At 40.6% G+C, this 17,531-nt stretch overlaps 1 protein-coding gene across 2 annotated transcripts in view; it reads left to right on the forward strand.

The window, feature by feature from the left end:
* Positions 1-17,531, forward strand: part of PARD3B (par-3 family cell polarity regulator beta) — a 431,776-nt gene that overhangs the window by 283,795 nt on the left and 130,450 nt on the right. For both annotated transcript variants that reach the window (XM_074829348.1, XM_074829347.1), the window contains exons 17-18: positions 1,009-1,215; positions 2,208-2,442. In XM_074829348.1, coding sequence (XP_074685449.1) covers positions 1,009-1,215; positions 2,208-2,442 — 442 coding nt within the window. The remainder of the gene's footprint in view (positions 1-1,008; positions 1,216-2,207; positions 2,443-17,531) is intronic.

Here is a 17,531-nt window from a genome sequence, read left to right on the forward strand (position 1 = left end):
ATGTGAATGTCTTGTGTTCTTATATCCTCCTGTTGCTTACACTAATATCACTTAAAAGTTGAAAATAAAAGTATTTATGTCCTCAAAGACAGAAGGCATATTGCAAGGCAAGGTCTCTTCCTCAGTGTCTGTATGTCACATCTACCGCTCTGCCATACAAAAACTAAGTAGGTGCTACAAAGGCTTTTAAATTAAGCTGTGAATTTCTTTGCTGATTGGTACGCGTGTCTTCGTTGAAATTTTTTCTTGACCTATTCTACTATCATATTAATACTAATTAACACTAACGCTACCACAAAATAAAGCCTTTCTAAGGTCAGAAAGTCAAGCATTCAAAGAGAGGAAAGGTTTGAGAGATTTGGGAAGGTATTTGCTTTTTTTTTTTGGTATGAAGTGCTTTCTTATGCCTGTAAACAAGGAAAGAGGCAGCAACATCATTTATGTTAACTTGTACTTTGTTGGAAATACTTGTTTCTTGAAAAACCTGCTGTGTATGTTGATATCAGAATACCACTTTCAGCTTGAAGGAGGTTAGATAAGACTGTGAGAGAACTAATAATCTCACAGGAGAAATGCATTTGAAAATATCAACCATTCATACAACCTGACTCACTCTAAAAACCAAAACTCTTGTTGTGTGGCAGTGTTTGTGAGTCCAAGGATAATGTTCTCCTTGAGACTGTTAGCAGTGTCCAGCTGGACATTGCTGTCAGAGGGGGAAGAAGCAAACCCATCCTTGTCACTGGTGCAGGCTTTAAAGTGACACAGAGCAAGCCAGCTATTGCCCATCACTGTTGTCAGGTCTGTAAATTGTGTGCCATTGCCTCCAAGTTTGAATGAGGATATCTACTGAACTAGGTTTAACTTGATGTTATTTTTAGAACAAATTACATTGATTGCATATTATTTCAAAGGCCCCAAGTAATAAAGTACACAATTAAATGTGTCTGACTAGTTTCATTTCTCTGTGTGGTTTTAGGTATAAAAATGTAACTATTTGTTTTCCAGACTCGTCTGGCAAAGACTTCGGTCCTACTCTGGGATTGAAGAAGTCCAGTTCTCTTGAGAGCCTTCAGACTGCTGTGGCTGAAGTTAGGAAGAATGAACTGCCTTTTCACAGACCCAGGCCTCACGTGGTCCGTGGTCGGGGGTGTAATGAGAGTTTCCGAGCTGCCATTGACAAGTCTTATGATGGACCTGAAGATGGAGAAGAGGGTATGTTGCTAAATGGCACTTATTGAGGGAGCCACCTTCACTCAGCACTGCTGAGGGCCAAGTCAATAAAGCACATAAGCAAGTGATTTAGTCCAATTGAAGTTGATCACATTTCAAAAGCTGCTCGTGTCTTCCACTGAATAGAGCTGTCTTTGCTGTACCATGTCCAACCTTGACTGGGTTTAGTGTAAAGTCTTTCACTGATCTCCTCTGGGGCAGGGGTGAGTTGGAGGATTTAGAACTCAATCCTTAAATAATTATATTTTTCAACTTCAAGAAGCAGCTGCCTTCTTCAGATTACATTAAAAATTATCTTGCTCTTTTTACAGAGCTGTCTACAATTCCCGCTTCTCCAACCAGGAAATTTGTTTCCTGTTATAGACAAGGCAGAGTGTATTGATAGCACCCTGCTGCTCATTCTGTCACCATGGGCTTACAGACCCCAGTCTGGAAATATGTCTCCTTTAGCATGAAGCATAAGACTGTGCTTGGATCCTGAGCCCCCCACATAGAAACAACACAGCTCTTCTCCAGCCAGACAGAACAGTTTATCTATTTCTTGTTCAGCCATTAAAATAGAAAGATTCCAGGGAGGGAATGAAATCATTTTGTTACGTAGATTGGTTATGTCAGTTGCCAGAATCACTTGTTGAAGTAAGCGCGCAGTGTTTGCATCCCAGTATGTCAGTTTTCTCGAGCTGATGGAGGTTAACAAGCTAGATTTCAAATAGAATAGTGTTTTACCATGTCAGGATTTTTGTATCAGGAATAATAACTAGAAAACAAGTCACTAAAATAACTCTGTATTTAATTTACAATAGAAATCTGCTTGAATTCACTAGATATGTTTAGTCTGCTTTCTAAATTACTCAATTAAATGAGTAAGTGTCGTGAGTCATTTGAGCATTCTGTAGATACTCATGCTGTATTTCATGTGTTTGCATTTTGGTGGCCCCTAGCCATCCTCACTGATTCTTTTTCATTCTGTACAGATGGTTTCTCTGATAAGAGCTCTCACTCTGGTCAAGAAGCTCAGAACATGGAATCTGCCCTTCCGGGGAACCCTGAAATAGAAGATGCAGAAACCAAAGCAAAAAAAGACAAAAAAAATAGAGATAAAGAGAAGAAAAAGGAAAAGGGCAAAGCTAAAATCAAGGAGAAGAAAAGGAAGGAAGAAAATGAAGACCCAGAAAAGAAAAAGAAGAAGGGCTTTGGTGTCATGTTGAGGTACGACATTTTGCAAGGCAAAACAGCCACCCATTCTCATTATAATGTAGGAAACAACGGATACTCTCATGAAGTAGTGGAAAAATTATTTCACTTGGACTCAAAATAATGTTTATGTTATTTAAAAAGAAAGCAGTTTATACTTTTACACCAAACTTGTAGCTGAGGCAGAAGACATTTGGCAGACAAAATGTCTTTTTGTGCCTTTGAAATTCATTCCCATATGTCAGAAAAGATTCAAGGTTTCATGCTAAAAACAAGTGTGTGTCGGTGGGGAAGGCTTTGTGGGCAATATTTCTGAGTAATACACGACCCACTCCCACGCTCAGACCTTCGCCTTCTCTTCTTTGCTTATCTGCTTCCTTCACAAGCTTTGGGGAGAGCAGGATTGCTTGTGTTACTGTAAACAGTCCAGTAACATTTGCAGTTGCTGAAAACCACTAGCTATGATAAAATCTGTGCTTCACAGCTTCAGCCATTGCCTGCAGTGGACAAAAGGTCACCATCCTCCCTGCCCAACTTGCAAGTGTTTGGATTTCTTCCATGGCTGTTGGTTGGTTTTGCATCTCTGCAATCATCAGAGATCAGACAAAGTTCTTCAGGCCATTTCCTTGCTATTGCTGGAGCCTTTGGTGCTGTAGGCACTCTGGTTGCTATCACCCCTGCCTCTGGTACCTGTTTACTCTATCGAGGATTAAAGTGTTTCTGTTTAAGTAGATCTTTGCCATTAATATAGAGTATGCAAATGAAATTTAATAGTCACCTGGAGGAGATTAGACTGACCATGTGGTTACTTGTGGCACTGAACACTTAATTTGGAGGCTATTGGTATTTCTTAGCATGCTGTATACATACAAAAGCCACAATCATTGCTTAGACAAAGATGCATTTAACTAGATCTAAGAAATTCATCTGCAACATTATTAATTTACAATGATATTCATTAGGACGGTGATATATGAACTCGCATTGCAGCTTTCTGTTGATATGTCCTCTGGAGTCAAATGGGTTGTATTGACATGGAAGGTTTTAGCTCACTTTCTTCCACGTATCATCAATAAGAATCATCAAAATTGTCTTACCAACTTCTGAACACTGTAGAGATATTGTCAAAAATATACAGGCATGCTTATGTGCCAAATTTGCATGATTTCAGCAGTTGTTAGTGTTTGTAAGATGAAGGTGTGTGGGCATACCAGTCTGCATCCAAATGGGGCTCTTTAGGAATGCTGAGGAGGTATGTACACCTGTGCATTGCACGTGCCTTTGTGTTCATACTGTTTAAAGAAAGAGGCCTTAACGTGGAACACTAGTCAAAACACTGAATAATTAGGAGGGTGACTTCAGCAACTCTCTTGTGTATCTTAAGCTTTATGTCTATTTTCTTTCTTCTTTTTAACTCTTTGGTGTGAACAGGGCTGTTGGAAGAGGAGAGGAGTGACACAGAGGTCTGACAAAAGCATAAGTATTCTGTTTCATGTATCACTGGCAGATTCGAAGTTTGAAGTGCAAAGTATTACTTACGGGGTGTGATGCCTGAACCAGAAAGAACATGGGATAACATCAGAACCCAAACAAGCAATTGTAGTTGACAAAAAAAATCTGATAATGATCAATATGCAAAGCTGGGAACAATAGGTTGCCATTCTTAGTGATTCCCTTTTTCAGAATATATTTCACATTTTGGTTGTACACAAGCTTTATACATCTGTTCTTTTCATAAGCTTGCTTTTTATTTAGATTGATAGTCTTCCCAGCAGACAGTAGTTGTTAATAGCGTTTATTTATCTGTATGGCAGCACAGAATGGGAATTTCTATCCCACACCATGGAAAATCTCTACAAAGCCACAAATATGGAAGCAACAGGTTATAATGAACGAGGAGGAGTTGTATGTAAGAGCTAACAGTTCGGTTTGGAGGTTTTTAGAGGTTCTGTGTCCTTGTCAGTGTTTCTTCCTAAAATTTCTAAAAATTGTTCTTGAAAAAAAATTCTTTCATGAGAAGGTAAAAGTCCTAGGGAATCCCAGCCATGACAAACGTGAAAGAAGTGTAATGACCTGTAAAGACTGAACAAAGAGCAAACAGTGTGAGTGTACAAAAGAACTGGGGACCCTATGGTCCCACTCAAGATGAGCAAAACCAGGCTGCTATTTTTTCAGGGAGAAACTGCTGTGGATGACATGAAAAACTAAAACAATTAGTCTGAATGATTTTAAAATAAATAATAGAAAACTAATATGGGAACTTAGAAGGGGTCAAATACTGACTAAATACTAGATTCAGAAGGTATTTTTCAAACTGGAGTTTTGCACTGATGTGAGGAGTGAGTGTGAGAAGGGCTAGCGAGGAGGAGACCGCAGTAAGAAAGTTTGAATGATCAAGTATTTTAACAGCACGGATGGAAAGTAACAGGCAGATTTTTTTGTGACATTGAGGAGATGAAACTGGCATGTTTTATTGGTAGAACATCTGTGGAAGGAAAGAGAGAAGCTGAATACTACAAAGTTGTGAGTTTCTGCAGCAGGCAAGGTGACTACTAATTCTTGGTAGCTTAAGAGAGAAAGAAGTAGAGAGAAGTATTTAGAAACAGAGATGAGGTGAGTTTTTGACATGCTGAGTTTAAACTGGAAGGGGAACCTGCCATAGGAGGCATTAGAAATGGAAACACCATAAGGGAGCAGAAAGCTGGATGGAGAAGGAAACCTGTAGTGTGCTTTTTGTAGATATGGTAGTAGTTGTACTGTGATCCCCACATGTGGGAGACTACCAAAATGAGGAACAAGGTACAGAGACTCTGCTAGACTGACAGAAGAGAAAGACCCAAGAGAAGTTAAGAAAGCAGCTGGCAGGAGTGGGAAGAGGATATACCTCCCTGGAACTGGGCGATGCCATGAATTTTTTAAACTAGTCCAGTGACTGCAGCCTCCTGACTGATCCTCCTGAGAGCTGGAACCCCACACTGATACATTAATACTGTTTGTAATTTGTGGGGTGCTTTGTTCAGAGCTGTTTCAGATGTACCTGCATAGTTCTGCTGTACCGTGTAGATGTGTTCAAACAGGAAACAGACTTGCTTGAACCCATGTCAAGATTGGGTTGAGATAAGTAGGAAATGATCATCTGTGGTGAAAGCTCCAGGTCCAGAAGGACAATGAAAATATTCTGAGATCTTGCCAGAAAGCTCAGTGCTAATTAAGACACATGCACTTTCTGGTGAATGACTAGGGCTCAGGTGTAAAGGACAAAGGGAAGTAGAATTTGAGGCTAAAGCAGCTGCTGGGAAGTCGCACTTGTCTATGGTGGGATTTTTGTGCTATACTTGCTGGGTCACATATACAGCTATAACAAGTTTTATCTTGATAGTATGTCCATGTGAATTGTCTTGTTTCTGCCTCATAATCAATAACAAAACATTTCAAGATATTAAAACCAAACCCAAGTATTTATCTGTAGTACAAGAAGCACTGAGCTTTAGTCTTTTGCATCTGAGATTTTTGAACATATTGGAATTGCTACTGCATTGGTTTTTTACTTTTTTTTTAATTTCACAACAGAAAATAGCAAAGCTGTTAGCAGTTGCTAACAGATTTCACTTAGTGCCTCATCTGTTGCTCAGCTGCTATTTACTTGTAGTTCCTGGTCTTTTTTTACACATACAAAAAAAAAAAAAAAAAAAAAAGCATCATTGCTTTCCTGCTAAGCTTTTCCTGGATTGAAGCTTTATTTAGGTGACTGTGATTCAGGGAGACCATCAAGAAATCATGCTTTTATTTTTGTAGTTACTGTTTTTAAAAAAGTCCTGTTGTTTCACCCGGTATTAACTGAAACTCTTGACTTGAGCATTTTAATGGCTGTGGCACTTGGAACAAAGTAGGTTAATATACTGGAGATTTGAAATGCAGAAGACACTGGTTATTACTGATTAGTTAAGTCTCTATAATCTAAAGTACTGTTTTACTGTGGTGCAGTCTGGACAGTGTTTGTTTTCTTGTTTGGATGGTTCTGATGCATATATTGCCTGCCTTAGTACTGGATGTGTGTATGTGCTGTCCAAAGAACAAGAGAAGTTGACTCTGTTAACTGTATGTAACATTGTCTAGGGAGCATTATATTTTACTTTTTGATGTTTTCTGGTACATTTGCACCATCATAGCTCACTAAATAACTCACTGCTAGACAACAGACAGCAAAGTAAATTGATACTGTATCAGGAAAACAACTACATGAAGTATTTTCATTATTGGAGCTGTGACTAAATGTGTACTGCAGTCTCAGGAAAAAGCCAGTATCTAGCGTCTATGCTGAAATTCTTTTGGAACAGAAATAGTGCTCAGTTCTATGCAGATACATAACAGTGGCAAGATTAGGCAATGCCACATTCAATTGTTGGTTCATCCCTTTTCTTACAGTGAGCTGACTGATTGTTTCAGGGCACGGAGTCTTTTCAGGTAACAAGGAGACTGCTGGACCTCAAGTGAGGTTTGCTGCACTACTTTTTTAAGGTGTTTTGCATTTTCATGAGAAACGCTATAGTGAAACAGCATATTTGTGCCTTTGAATAAAGGTAGTGTGTAGTGTAATTGGTTTAGGACTGTCAAAAGCCTTGTGAGGTGGCTCTGTAGGCTGTTTGGAAGGGTTAATTAACCTGTTGGTGCAGGGTGTTAGAAATCCCTGATGCTGAGCACTAACGCAAAATATGTTATCACTTAGCACCAGGAACACAAAGCTGATCTAACTAAGAGGTTATTAAAAAAAAAAATTCCTCAGTTTGCTAGGTGATGAAATCTAGATTTTAAATTTGTGATCTATAGTTATTTAATCACCGTGCTTTGAAATACTATAAAAAAATTATTTTCTAACGAAGGTAGGCTTTGTATTGGTTTTCTAAATTAAGTCAGAGAAAGACTGAACCTTTAAATCACCAAGGAAATGTGACCTCTGCATGCAGTGCTGCTCTGTATCCTAATCCCATAGCAGTTGTTACAGTCCTGGTGTACAATAAACATAAGTCTGTGGCGCTCTCAGTACCTTTTCCAGAGAGTGATTGTAAAAGTTCTGGGCAGCCCTTTCAGCTTTATGGGTATGAAGGTAAGTTAGCTAATGGACTGCAGCCACACCAATGGCATTTTAATAAGTAACTCCCTCAGGCAGAGACCAGTAGGCTGAAGTCATAATTTTTTTGTGGTATAAAAATCTAAGAGCAAGGATGTAACTGGTGACTCAGAGTAAAGAGTTTTGCTAAACTGGAGTGCAGTGGGAGAACACCCTCTCATTCAGTCTTTATTTCTAGGCTGGATTCAGAAAAAAAAACCCAACCTTCTTCATATAAGGCAACTCTTGTCAACCTGACGTCACTAGTTCACTAGTAGATACTTTCCAAATTAGTATAGGTGAGAACATGTCTATCCCTCACAAATATGGCACACGAACCATGACTTGCGTATTTGTGCATGTATACATATAACTACAAACCCTGGAAGCAGGAATATATATGTGTGTATTAGTTACATTTGCTTTTTCCTCTCCAGAAAGAATGCACTTTTCTACATAATAGTTCATCTTAAATTATTTACCTTCCATTTCACAATATGAGCCATGAATATTTTATTTTTTGTCCCCTTAATTTGCCAATTTTCCTTTGAGCTAAGTGCCTTAGCGATTTTAATTTTTCATTCTAGTTGGAAGACAGAAATGACCCTTTTTTCATTATTACTATTATAGGCCTTGTGCTCAGAACGATACTTTTTACAACCAGCACTGTTGAGCCTGTAATGGTATTGCAGAGTAGATAGCATAATATACAGATAGTGACTTCCATTAAGTATAGCACTATGATAGCTTATGGAGAGATTTTTTTCTGCTCTGTGTTGCCCTGAGAAGTTGAGCATTGTAGAAGAAAAGTTAGCAGTATAATGAAGAAAGAGCAAATAATAAAGGTGGGATGTGCTGGAGAGAGGCAGTGTATATAACTTGTATTTAAATGTATGTACATAGGATGATAGAAATCAGTATGGACGTAGATAGATTTCAAAAAACCACGACTAGATTAAATTATAATTTAATTAGGCTAAAGTTATTTTAGAATTTTTTGTTCTCAATAGCAAAATGTTCTGAGATGGATCATGCCTGTGTGTTTGATAGACAGCATCAATTAATGAAGCAGATGAGTTATTTAGAGGCCTTGATTTCCTTTTGCCTAGTAAAATTTCCACTTTTCAAATAGGTAAATTAATAAATAAAACTCCTGTTCCCTTTAAAGAGAATAAGAGCATGAAGGAGAGGAGGTACCTAATCAATTTAATGTACCTCAAGTCTGTCAAGTATTTTAAACTAAAAAAAGACAAACACTTCAATTTACATGTATCACTTTTTCTTTTCCTCCGCTGTATAGATTCTTTCTTGGTTGCATTGATAGTCAGACTAAAACAGAGAAAATAAGGGGGTTTTGTACTAAAAATGATCATGTGGACTGCCTACTAAAGGCTTATTTGTTTAATTAAGCATCTGTTCTCCTCTTAATATGCATGCATAAATCTCATTAACGTTAGATGTATGCAAGTGCAGTGAAGAAGAATAGACCCCTCACTCTCATTACTGAACTTGGATAACAAGATTTATATTTACTTAACAGATCAGAGCAGAAAGTTCCCTCTGACTATTTAAAAGGACTGGAAATTGCAAACTGTTTGCAAGGAGCATGCTTTTTGTGAAATAGTTGCATGTTCACTTCAAGTTGAAATATCATTATTCAAGCCATTACTAAGCAAAAAACAAACAAAAAAAAGCAGCGTGCTTTGCCTGTAAGGATTAACTTTGTGCATTAAATTCTGTGATATGTCTACTTAAATGTATACTTGCCTATTTGATATTGACCTCTGTGCGTGCCACACCTGCTAAAATAAAAGCAAACTCCAGGTTTTTCTGGAGGTGGCATATTTCTTCTAAGTGTCTATCTCCTCTCTTCCAAGAAATGCCTTCTGGAAAAAAAAAGTCCTAGAAAGCAAAGTGTATTCTTGATGAATACTGAACTCTGTGGCCATGTGTTTATCCTTCATTCGCTATAGTTGGCTGTTACTTGTTCTAAAATCCATCTCTTATCTGAGGATAAAACTTGAATTCCAGATTTTCCATATAAGTTATGGTCCATTGGGTATTTCTGTATGTAGTACGGATGCATTATGGTCAGAGATCCTTGACAGTTTAAAGTCATGTCCATAAGAATTTGAATTAAGGCTTCCTGAGCTGCATTTTAACCAATAAATATGTATTTTGCTGAGGAATACAGTGCAGAGTGTGAGTTCTACCTTGAGATAATAAAAACCCAGCAGTTTTGCTGATTTTCTGTTTCAGTAGTTCTTGTAACATGAACTTGGTAAATGGGGGGGCTAGGGGGAGAGACAACAATTAACAGGTAAATTATACAGAAGGGGACTCCTGACAGATTCCTTAACTACAGAGTGCTGGCAGGTGCCAGTTTAATAGGTATTGCCATTAACAGCCATCTGTAGAGAAAATGAAATGTACTCATCTCACTGAATTATGATTTATGCCAGACAAAGCAGTCAAACCAAAGTAATATTTATATTATAATGCAGAGTCATTGATTAAATGCACATGGCATCTCAAATCCAGTTGACATTTTAAGTTGAAATGATTGCAGACATGTAGCCATTTATTTAACTATTACTTTAAAAAATGTGTCTCTACTTGTTATTAATAGAAGAAAGTCAGACCTGACCAATATTTCAATAGGCTGACCTTTTGTTTTGCTGACATATAAAAGGAACAAAGCACCTTTTGGGGTAGTCACAATTTCAGAGCATATGAAGTATGCTAGCTTCAGAAAAAACTGACCCCTTTGAACCACTCTGTCTCTTTCTTCCCTTCTCTTTTCCACACACAATTTTTGAAAGAAAATGGACAAGAGACGGTTTAGGAGATAGGAAAATAGTCTGAGAGAGGCTTTGTTTCAAGTGCCTGCTCTGCTACTGGTTTCTTGGGTGACGCTGGCTAACTCATTTAGCTGCTCTGAGCCACAGTTGTCCTTATACAAAAGTTATCCTCTGTGCTTATAAAAAATAAAAATAATAGCATTTCTCTGCTTCATATGATCATTGTTCAGATAAATCTGTTAAAAAATAAATACATCTAAAAACTAGTCTGACTATTCCTGTAAAAGTATAGCAGGCAAATAGTTTTATTCTTAAGAAAATGAAAATTAAGAAGTAGTAATCTTCTGTGTGATTTTTCTCAAACTAATTTTCCTCTAATCTCTAGGATACTTCCTTCTCTCTCTGAGGTCTTCATACAGTATTTTACTTTATTCCAGTGATTCCAATTTTTCTTATTTGTTAATCTCCTGTTGTCCAGTCTCTTATTTCCACATAGCATCTCTCCATTCTCTTTGTAACCTTGTCTCATTATTGCTTACCTTCCCATCCATTTTTAGCAAACTTTGGTCTGTTCTCTCTTTGGAAAAAAAAAAAAAAAATTAAACAAGTTTGCAAGCTCAGTCTTCTGCTGTCCACTGTTACTGAGAACTGTTTGACAGAATACTGGATTGCTCACCCTTACTTCTTCTTGCTACTGCTAATGCGTGAGGTGTCAAGCTGGGGTTTCCTCCTCCTCTCTGTACTACCTCCTAGCTACAGATACTCTTACCTTCAGAAATGCAGTTTGGCATATAATGCCTCAGTATTATAGTTGACCTTCTATCTTTTATCCTGATTTTATGCCTTCTTGCTAGAAAAAATTGATTTGTCATTTCAAATTTAACATGGGAAAACTAATTTTTTCTCTGCGGATTGTTCCTCTTTATGTCCTTACTCTGTCGTCATGGAAAGTAGCAGTATCTTCTCTCTTTCACAAAAGCCCCGATACAGGATGTCATCTTTCAGTGAACCTTAAACCCACTCAGCAGGGCCATGCCTAAAATTTGCTCACTTAACACAACACACCAAAGACTTGACCACACAAAAGAAGTTTCTCCCCTTTCTGCTTGGACTCCTGTTGCTTCCAGGTTCTGTCAGTCTCTCTTGTGGATCACACTGCTGAGTCGTTGGTCTGACTACTCTCACCTGCCCCTGTCAGCACAGCACCAACTTTGTCTCCTTCCCAGTTTGGTCTGCGTTAACAGCCCAAGGTGGTAACATACTGCTTTGGGCAACCATGAACCCTTACCAGCCAGCCCGTCTCAGCAGCACAGTTTCTACTGCAACGTGTTGCAGCATGTCTGGGCAGAAAGTATCTTATATAGCCCTTCAAATTCCCTAACATTTGCCTCTGCTGTAAAACTTCCATGATGTGTAGGAATGTTGGCAGGACTAAATGAGTGATGAAGTAAGGCTTTGTATCCTTTCCACCCCAGCTCCTGCTTTCTGTCTCAGTCCACCAGTAAGTAAGAAAGCAGTAAGAAAGAAAAGCTCTTTGCAGCTTCCTGCTCTGCACCACATTTGACTGTGTCCCATTCACCTCCACTTGTCATTTGTTTGGAATCTGTTAGGATGCGAATGCAAAGGTGCAGGATTGATGCTCGTTCAGCTGTTATTCAGCAGTTAACTGGAGGTAACACCATCTTCTTATCACCTCCATCCCTCTATCCTCTGACAATGCTTGTTTGTCACCAGGTTTCTGCCCTTGTTACTCTCTCCTCCTCTCTCTCTACCCTGCTCTGCACCCCGGGCTGTCTCTTGTCCTAGCTTTCACCCAGCTTATGCAGAGCCTTGACTAATAAGCCTAACAGTGTTCATTAGTTTGGGCTCTGCCCTCTGTGTGTGTTGCTTCTATCCTGCACCTTGTCATGAGGAGCAACTGCTCTGATTTTTCATTGGTCATGATGCTGCATGGCATTTACCATGGAAGTTAATTATCCTATTGAGTGTTGCCTTCACAGAAATATTTACATTCAGGTAACCCTCCCCTGCTTGCTTCCTTCAGACATCTCTAGGGTCTTGCCTTGGTCCTGGAGCATTTGGGAGGATTTGGTCTTACTCTTTAGAAGTCTTTGAATAATTCTTAGTGGTGAAAATGAAGATGTCTTCTCCCTTTTCCCTTTCTTTTCTTGCAACTTCCCACTTCTGTCCTAATCTTTTTTATATTGTTGAGAAGAAACAGTAAAGAATGAATAAAAAGGAACCTGGACAGATATAAAATGTTAGCCAAATGCTGACATGAAATAAACTATCACCCTCTGTGGGTGTATATATATTATATAAACTCTGAGATATGTGTCACCACTGGCTTAGGAATTAAAAAAAAAAGAAATACAAGTCTTAAAGGTTGACTCACAAAGTGAAAAATTGTCCATCTCTGTGTGTATATGTAGTACAAGATACACAGGCCACTAAGTATCTGCTATAGTTCTTTAGCATTTAACTTCAGTATTAGGTTTGAAGTCGTGAACTGTATGCCTGTGCCATTCATTGTCCCTTATTTGAAAGTAGTGAATACCTGGCCTCACACTAACCCCATATTATCAGATTGGTTGGCAATAATGTGTAAATAGAATTGTAAAGCTATTTTCTGGTGACAAAAGGCCACACTGTTGTCTGCTATTTTCTTTCTAGCCAAAGAACCCTAGTGAGTAATGAGTCGGGCACTGTTCATTCTACCTCTGTCATCTTTTTGTTTAGCTTTTTATCCTCTAATGTGGAAATCTGTATTACAGTAGCTTAGTATAACAGACATCCTAATGTTCTGGGTTTAATTAAAATTAGATTGAGGAAATAAACAATTCAAAGAAGTTAGCTTTCCTCTCCCTACCCCCTCCCCCCCCCCCCCCCCCCCCCCCAACATGCTTTCCATATCCTCTTCTCCATTTGGAAGTGCTTGTTTCCATTCACACTCTCTTGAATTGTTCAGCCTCCCTAACAGGTAGTGAGGGAGGACTGTCAAGGAAGATCACTTGCATTCATTTAGTCGTTTTAGCAGTACATGTTTTTAAATTACTGGTTTTAGTCTGTTTGTTTTGATGCAGTCTGCATCTGTAAAATACAATTCTTAATATAAAAAATTTGTCAAAATGTGAAGATTTCACAAAACCAAACTGCACTGCTCTTGAGAAGAAATTTCCATTATACAGCTGCAGATCATTTTTACTGTGACTACCATATATGCACACACTGGAAGAGTGACTTGATCTAAATTACTCAGAAATTAGCAAATATTTATTTCCTTTAAAAAGGCAGATTATTATGGGTGTAAATGCTGCAATAGATTAATGTACCTCTTCATCTCTGAAGACCTCTGATGCATCTTTTTGCCAATCTGGTGAAGAGGGCTTTAAACTAAAGTTGCTGGGGGAGGGGAACCTCACTCCATCCCACTCCTTCCAGTTTGATGCCAGTGCCAGCAATAGATGCCCAGAGCCTGGAGAAGGTCACAGGTCAGCAGGAGAGCACAGAAGAACAGCACAAAGGAATTCCAGCCAGTAAATCAGTTTCATCAGAGGCCAAACTTAAATGCCTAAATGCAAATGCACATAGAATGGGGAATAAACAAGAGGAGCTAGAGATGTGCATATGCCTGCAGGCTGTGATCTTATGCGAATCACAGAGATGTGGTGGGGTGGCTCCTATGACTGGAGTGTTGGAATGGAAGGGTACAGTCTCTTTAGGAAGGACAGCCAGGGGAGATGAGGAGGGGTTGTTGCCCTCTATGTCAGTGACCAGCTGGAGTGAATAGATGCATGCCTGGGGATGGATGAGGAGGCAGCTGAGAGCTTATGGGTCAGGATTAAAGGGAGGGCAGGGACAGGAGATGTTATAGTGGGGTCTGCTGCAGGCCACCTGACCAGGAAGACCGAGCGGGTGAGGCCCTCTACAGACAGGTAGGAGCAGCCTCCCATTCATAAGACCTGTTCCTCATGGGAGACTTCAAGCACCCCAATATCTGTTTGAGGGACAACACTGCAGCGTATAAGCAATCCAGGAGGTTCCTGGAATGCGTTGATAACTTCCTTCTCCAAGTGATAGAGGAGCCAATGAGGAGAGGTGCTGTGCTGGACCTTGTTCTCACCAATGTGGAGGGGCTGGTGGAGAATGTGAAGCTCAAGGGCAACCTTGGCTGCAGTGACCACAAAACAGTGGAGTTCAAGATCCTTAGGGCAGCAAGGAGAGCACGCAGCAAACTCACTACCCTGGACTTCAGGAGAAGATCAGACTGTGGCCCCTTCAGGGATCTGCTTGGCAGAGTAGCATGGGATAAAGCCCTGGAGGTAAGATGGGCCCAAGAAAGCTGGTTAGTATTCAGGGATCACCTCCTCCAAGCTCAGGAGTGATGCATCCCAACAAAGAGGAAGTCAGGCAAAAATGCCAGGGGGCCTGCAGGAATGAACAAGTTGCTCCTGGACAAGCTGACACACAGAGGATGGAAGCAAGGACAGGTAGCCTGGGAAGAATACAGAGAAATTGTCTGAGCAGCCAGGGATCAGGTTAGAAAAGCCAAAGCCCTGATAGAATTACGTCTGTCCAGGGACATCAAGGGCAACAAGAAAAGCTTCTATAGGTACGTTGGTGATAAGAGGAAGAGTAGGGAAAATGTGGGCCCTCTCCAGAAGGAAGTGGGAGTCCTGATTACCCAGTATATGGAGAAGTCCAAGGTAGTCAATGACTTTTTTGCCTCAGTCTTCAGCAGCAAGTGCTCCAGCCACATCACCCAAGACACAGAAGGCAAAGGCAGGGATTGGGAGAATGAAGAACCACCCACTGTCAGAGAAGATCGGGTTCACATCCATCTAAGGAATCTGAAGGTGCCCAAGTCCATGGGACCTGATGAGATGCATCTGCGGGCCCTGAGGGAACTGGCAGATGAAGTGGCTAATTCACTCTCCGTCGTATTTGACAAATCATGGCAGTCCAGTGAAGTTCCCGGTGATGGGAAAAGGGGAAACATAACCCCCATTTTTAAAAAGGAAGACCCAGGGAACTAGAGACCAGTCAGTCTCACCTCTGCCTGGCAAGGTCATGGAGTGGATCCTCCTAGAAACTGTGCTAAGGCACATGGAAAGTAAGGAGGTGATTGATGACAGCCAACATGGCTTCACTAAAGGCAAATTGTGCCTGACAAATTTGGGGTTACAGTGAGGTTACAGTGTTGGTGGATAAGGGAAGAGCAGCTGATGTCATCTACCTGGACTTGTGCAGGACACTGTCCCACACGAATCCTTGTCTCTAAATTGGAGCGACACAGATTTGACCGATGGACCACTCAGTGGATAAGGAATTGGCTGGATGATAACACTCAAAGTGTTGTGGTCAATGGCTCAGTGTCCGAGGAGAGAGCAGTGACAAGTGGTGTTCCTCAGGGATCAATCAGTATTGGGACTGGTGCTGTTTAACATCTTTGTTGGTGACATGGACAGTGGAATCGAGTGCACCCTCAGCAGTTTGCTGATGACCCCAAGCTGTGTGGTGCAGTCAACATGCTGGAGGGAAGGGATGTGCCATCCAGAGGGACCCGGACAGGCTGGAGAGGTGGGACTGTGCAAACCTCATGAAGTTCAACAAGGCCAAGGGCAAGTTCCTGCACATGGGTCAGGGCAATCCCAAGCACAAATATAGTCTGGGAGAAGAGTGGATTGAGAGCAGCCCTGCAGAGAAGGACTTGGGGGCATTAGTGGATGGAAAACTGACTGGGAGCCAGCAACGTATGCTCACAGCCCAGAAATCCAACTGTATCCTGGGCTGCATCAAGAGAAGTGTGGCCAGCAGGTCAAGGGAGGGGATTCTCCCCTTCTACTCCACTCTCTTGAGATCCCACCTGCAGTGCTGTGTCCAGCTCTGGGGCCCCCAACGTAAGAAGGACATGGACCTGCTCGAGCGGGTCCAGAGGAGGCCACAAAGATGATCAGGGGCTGGAGCACCTCCCCTGTGAGGACAGGCTGAGAGAGTTGGGGTTGTTCAGCCTAGAGAAGAGAAGGCTCCAGGGAGACCTTATAGCGGCCTTCCAGTACTTAAAGGGGGCTACAGGAAAGCTGGGGAGGGACTCTGCATCAGGGGGTGTAGGGATAGGACAAGGGGTAATGGCTTTAAACTGAAAGAGGGTAGATTTAGATTAGATGTAAGGAAGCAGTTCTTTCCTGTGAGAGTGGTGAGACACTGGCACAGGTTGCCCAGAGAAGCTGTGGCTGCCCCCTCCCTGGCAGTGTTCAAGGCCAGGTTGGACGGGGCTTTGAGCAACCTGGTCTAGTGGAAGGTGTCCCTGCCCATGGCAGCGGGGTTGAAACTAAATGATCTCTAAGGTCACTTCTGACCCAAACCTTTCTATGATTCTATGATCTTTTTCTTAATGAATTTCTGTTTAGGCTATTTTGACTTGGCTGTCATTCATTGCTTTCCAAACCATCAGTCATCTACAGCAATGGAGGGTGCTGCAGGCAGGCTTAGGTAGAGCTCCAGGAGCTCTGGGCTGAATTGGTTTGGGAAAATACATAGAGAAATTTCTAGGTATAGATCTACTTTGAATTCTCTCTGCCTATAGCAGTAGTGTTAGCTGCTTTGTTCTTACATGTGAGATGTTTGCTAATTTCACTAATTACAAAGTAGAAGTTGTATTTATGTATCTGTAGTATGAATGCTGACGATGTTCTGCAAGACCACAATGAGACCTGTAAATCCTATGGTGCTGGTTCTCTGTAAACTGCATAATTTGTTGAATGCCTGTGAAGTATGTTGCACACAGTGAGTGGTGAAAACTGATTTGGCATGCAAGCTTGCTAATTCTGAGTGGATAACTGGCTTTAGTCCCCAGTGCTGTAATAAAGCGAATTCGGTTTTATTGCATCTCCTGCATGGAAATTACTATTACAAATCTGCGTTGTAGAGATATTTCAGTGTTTTACAAAGACTTACATGTTTCTGCATGTTTGGAGGGGAGGAAGGAAGCCACACCCATACAAAATATGGGCTCTAGTGGTCTAATTAGAAGCACATCAAGTTTTAGGCAGTCTGAAATACACTAACAAAAATATTCCAATAGCAGTATATTTATTTAGTTCATCCTTAACATTTATTCTGGTTTAAATACCAGCTTCCTCTATCTTGTGGGAGTATTCAGATTGGAGAGAATGAGTTTAATCTTTTTTGGTTTT

This window comes from Strix aluco, chromosome 6 (genome assembly GCF_031877795.1).
Source record: "Strix aluco isolate bStrAlu1 chromosome 6, bStrAlu1.hap1, whole genome shotgun sequence".
NCBI classification, from domain to species: Eukaryota; Metazoa; Chordata; class Aves; order Strigiformes; family Strigidae; genus Strix; species Strix aluco.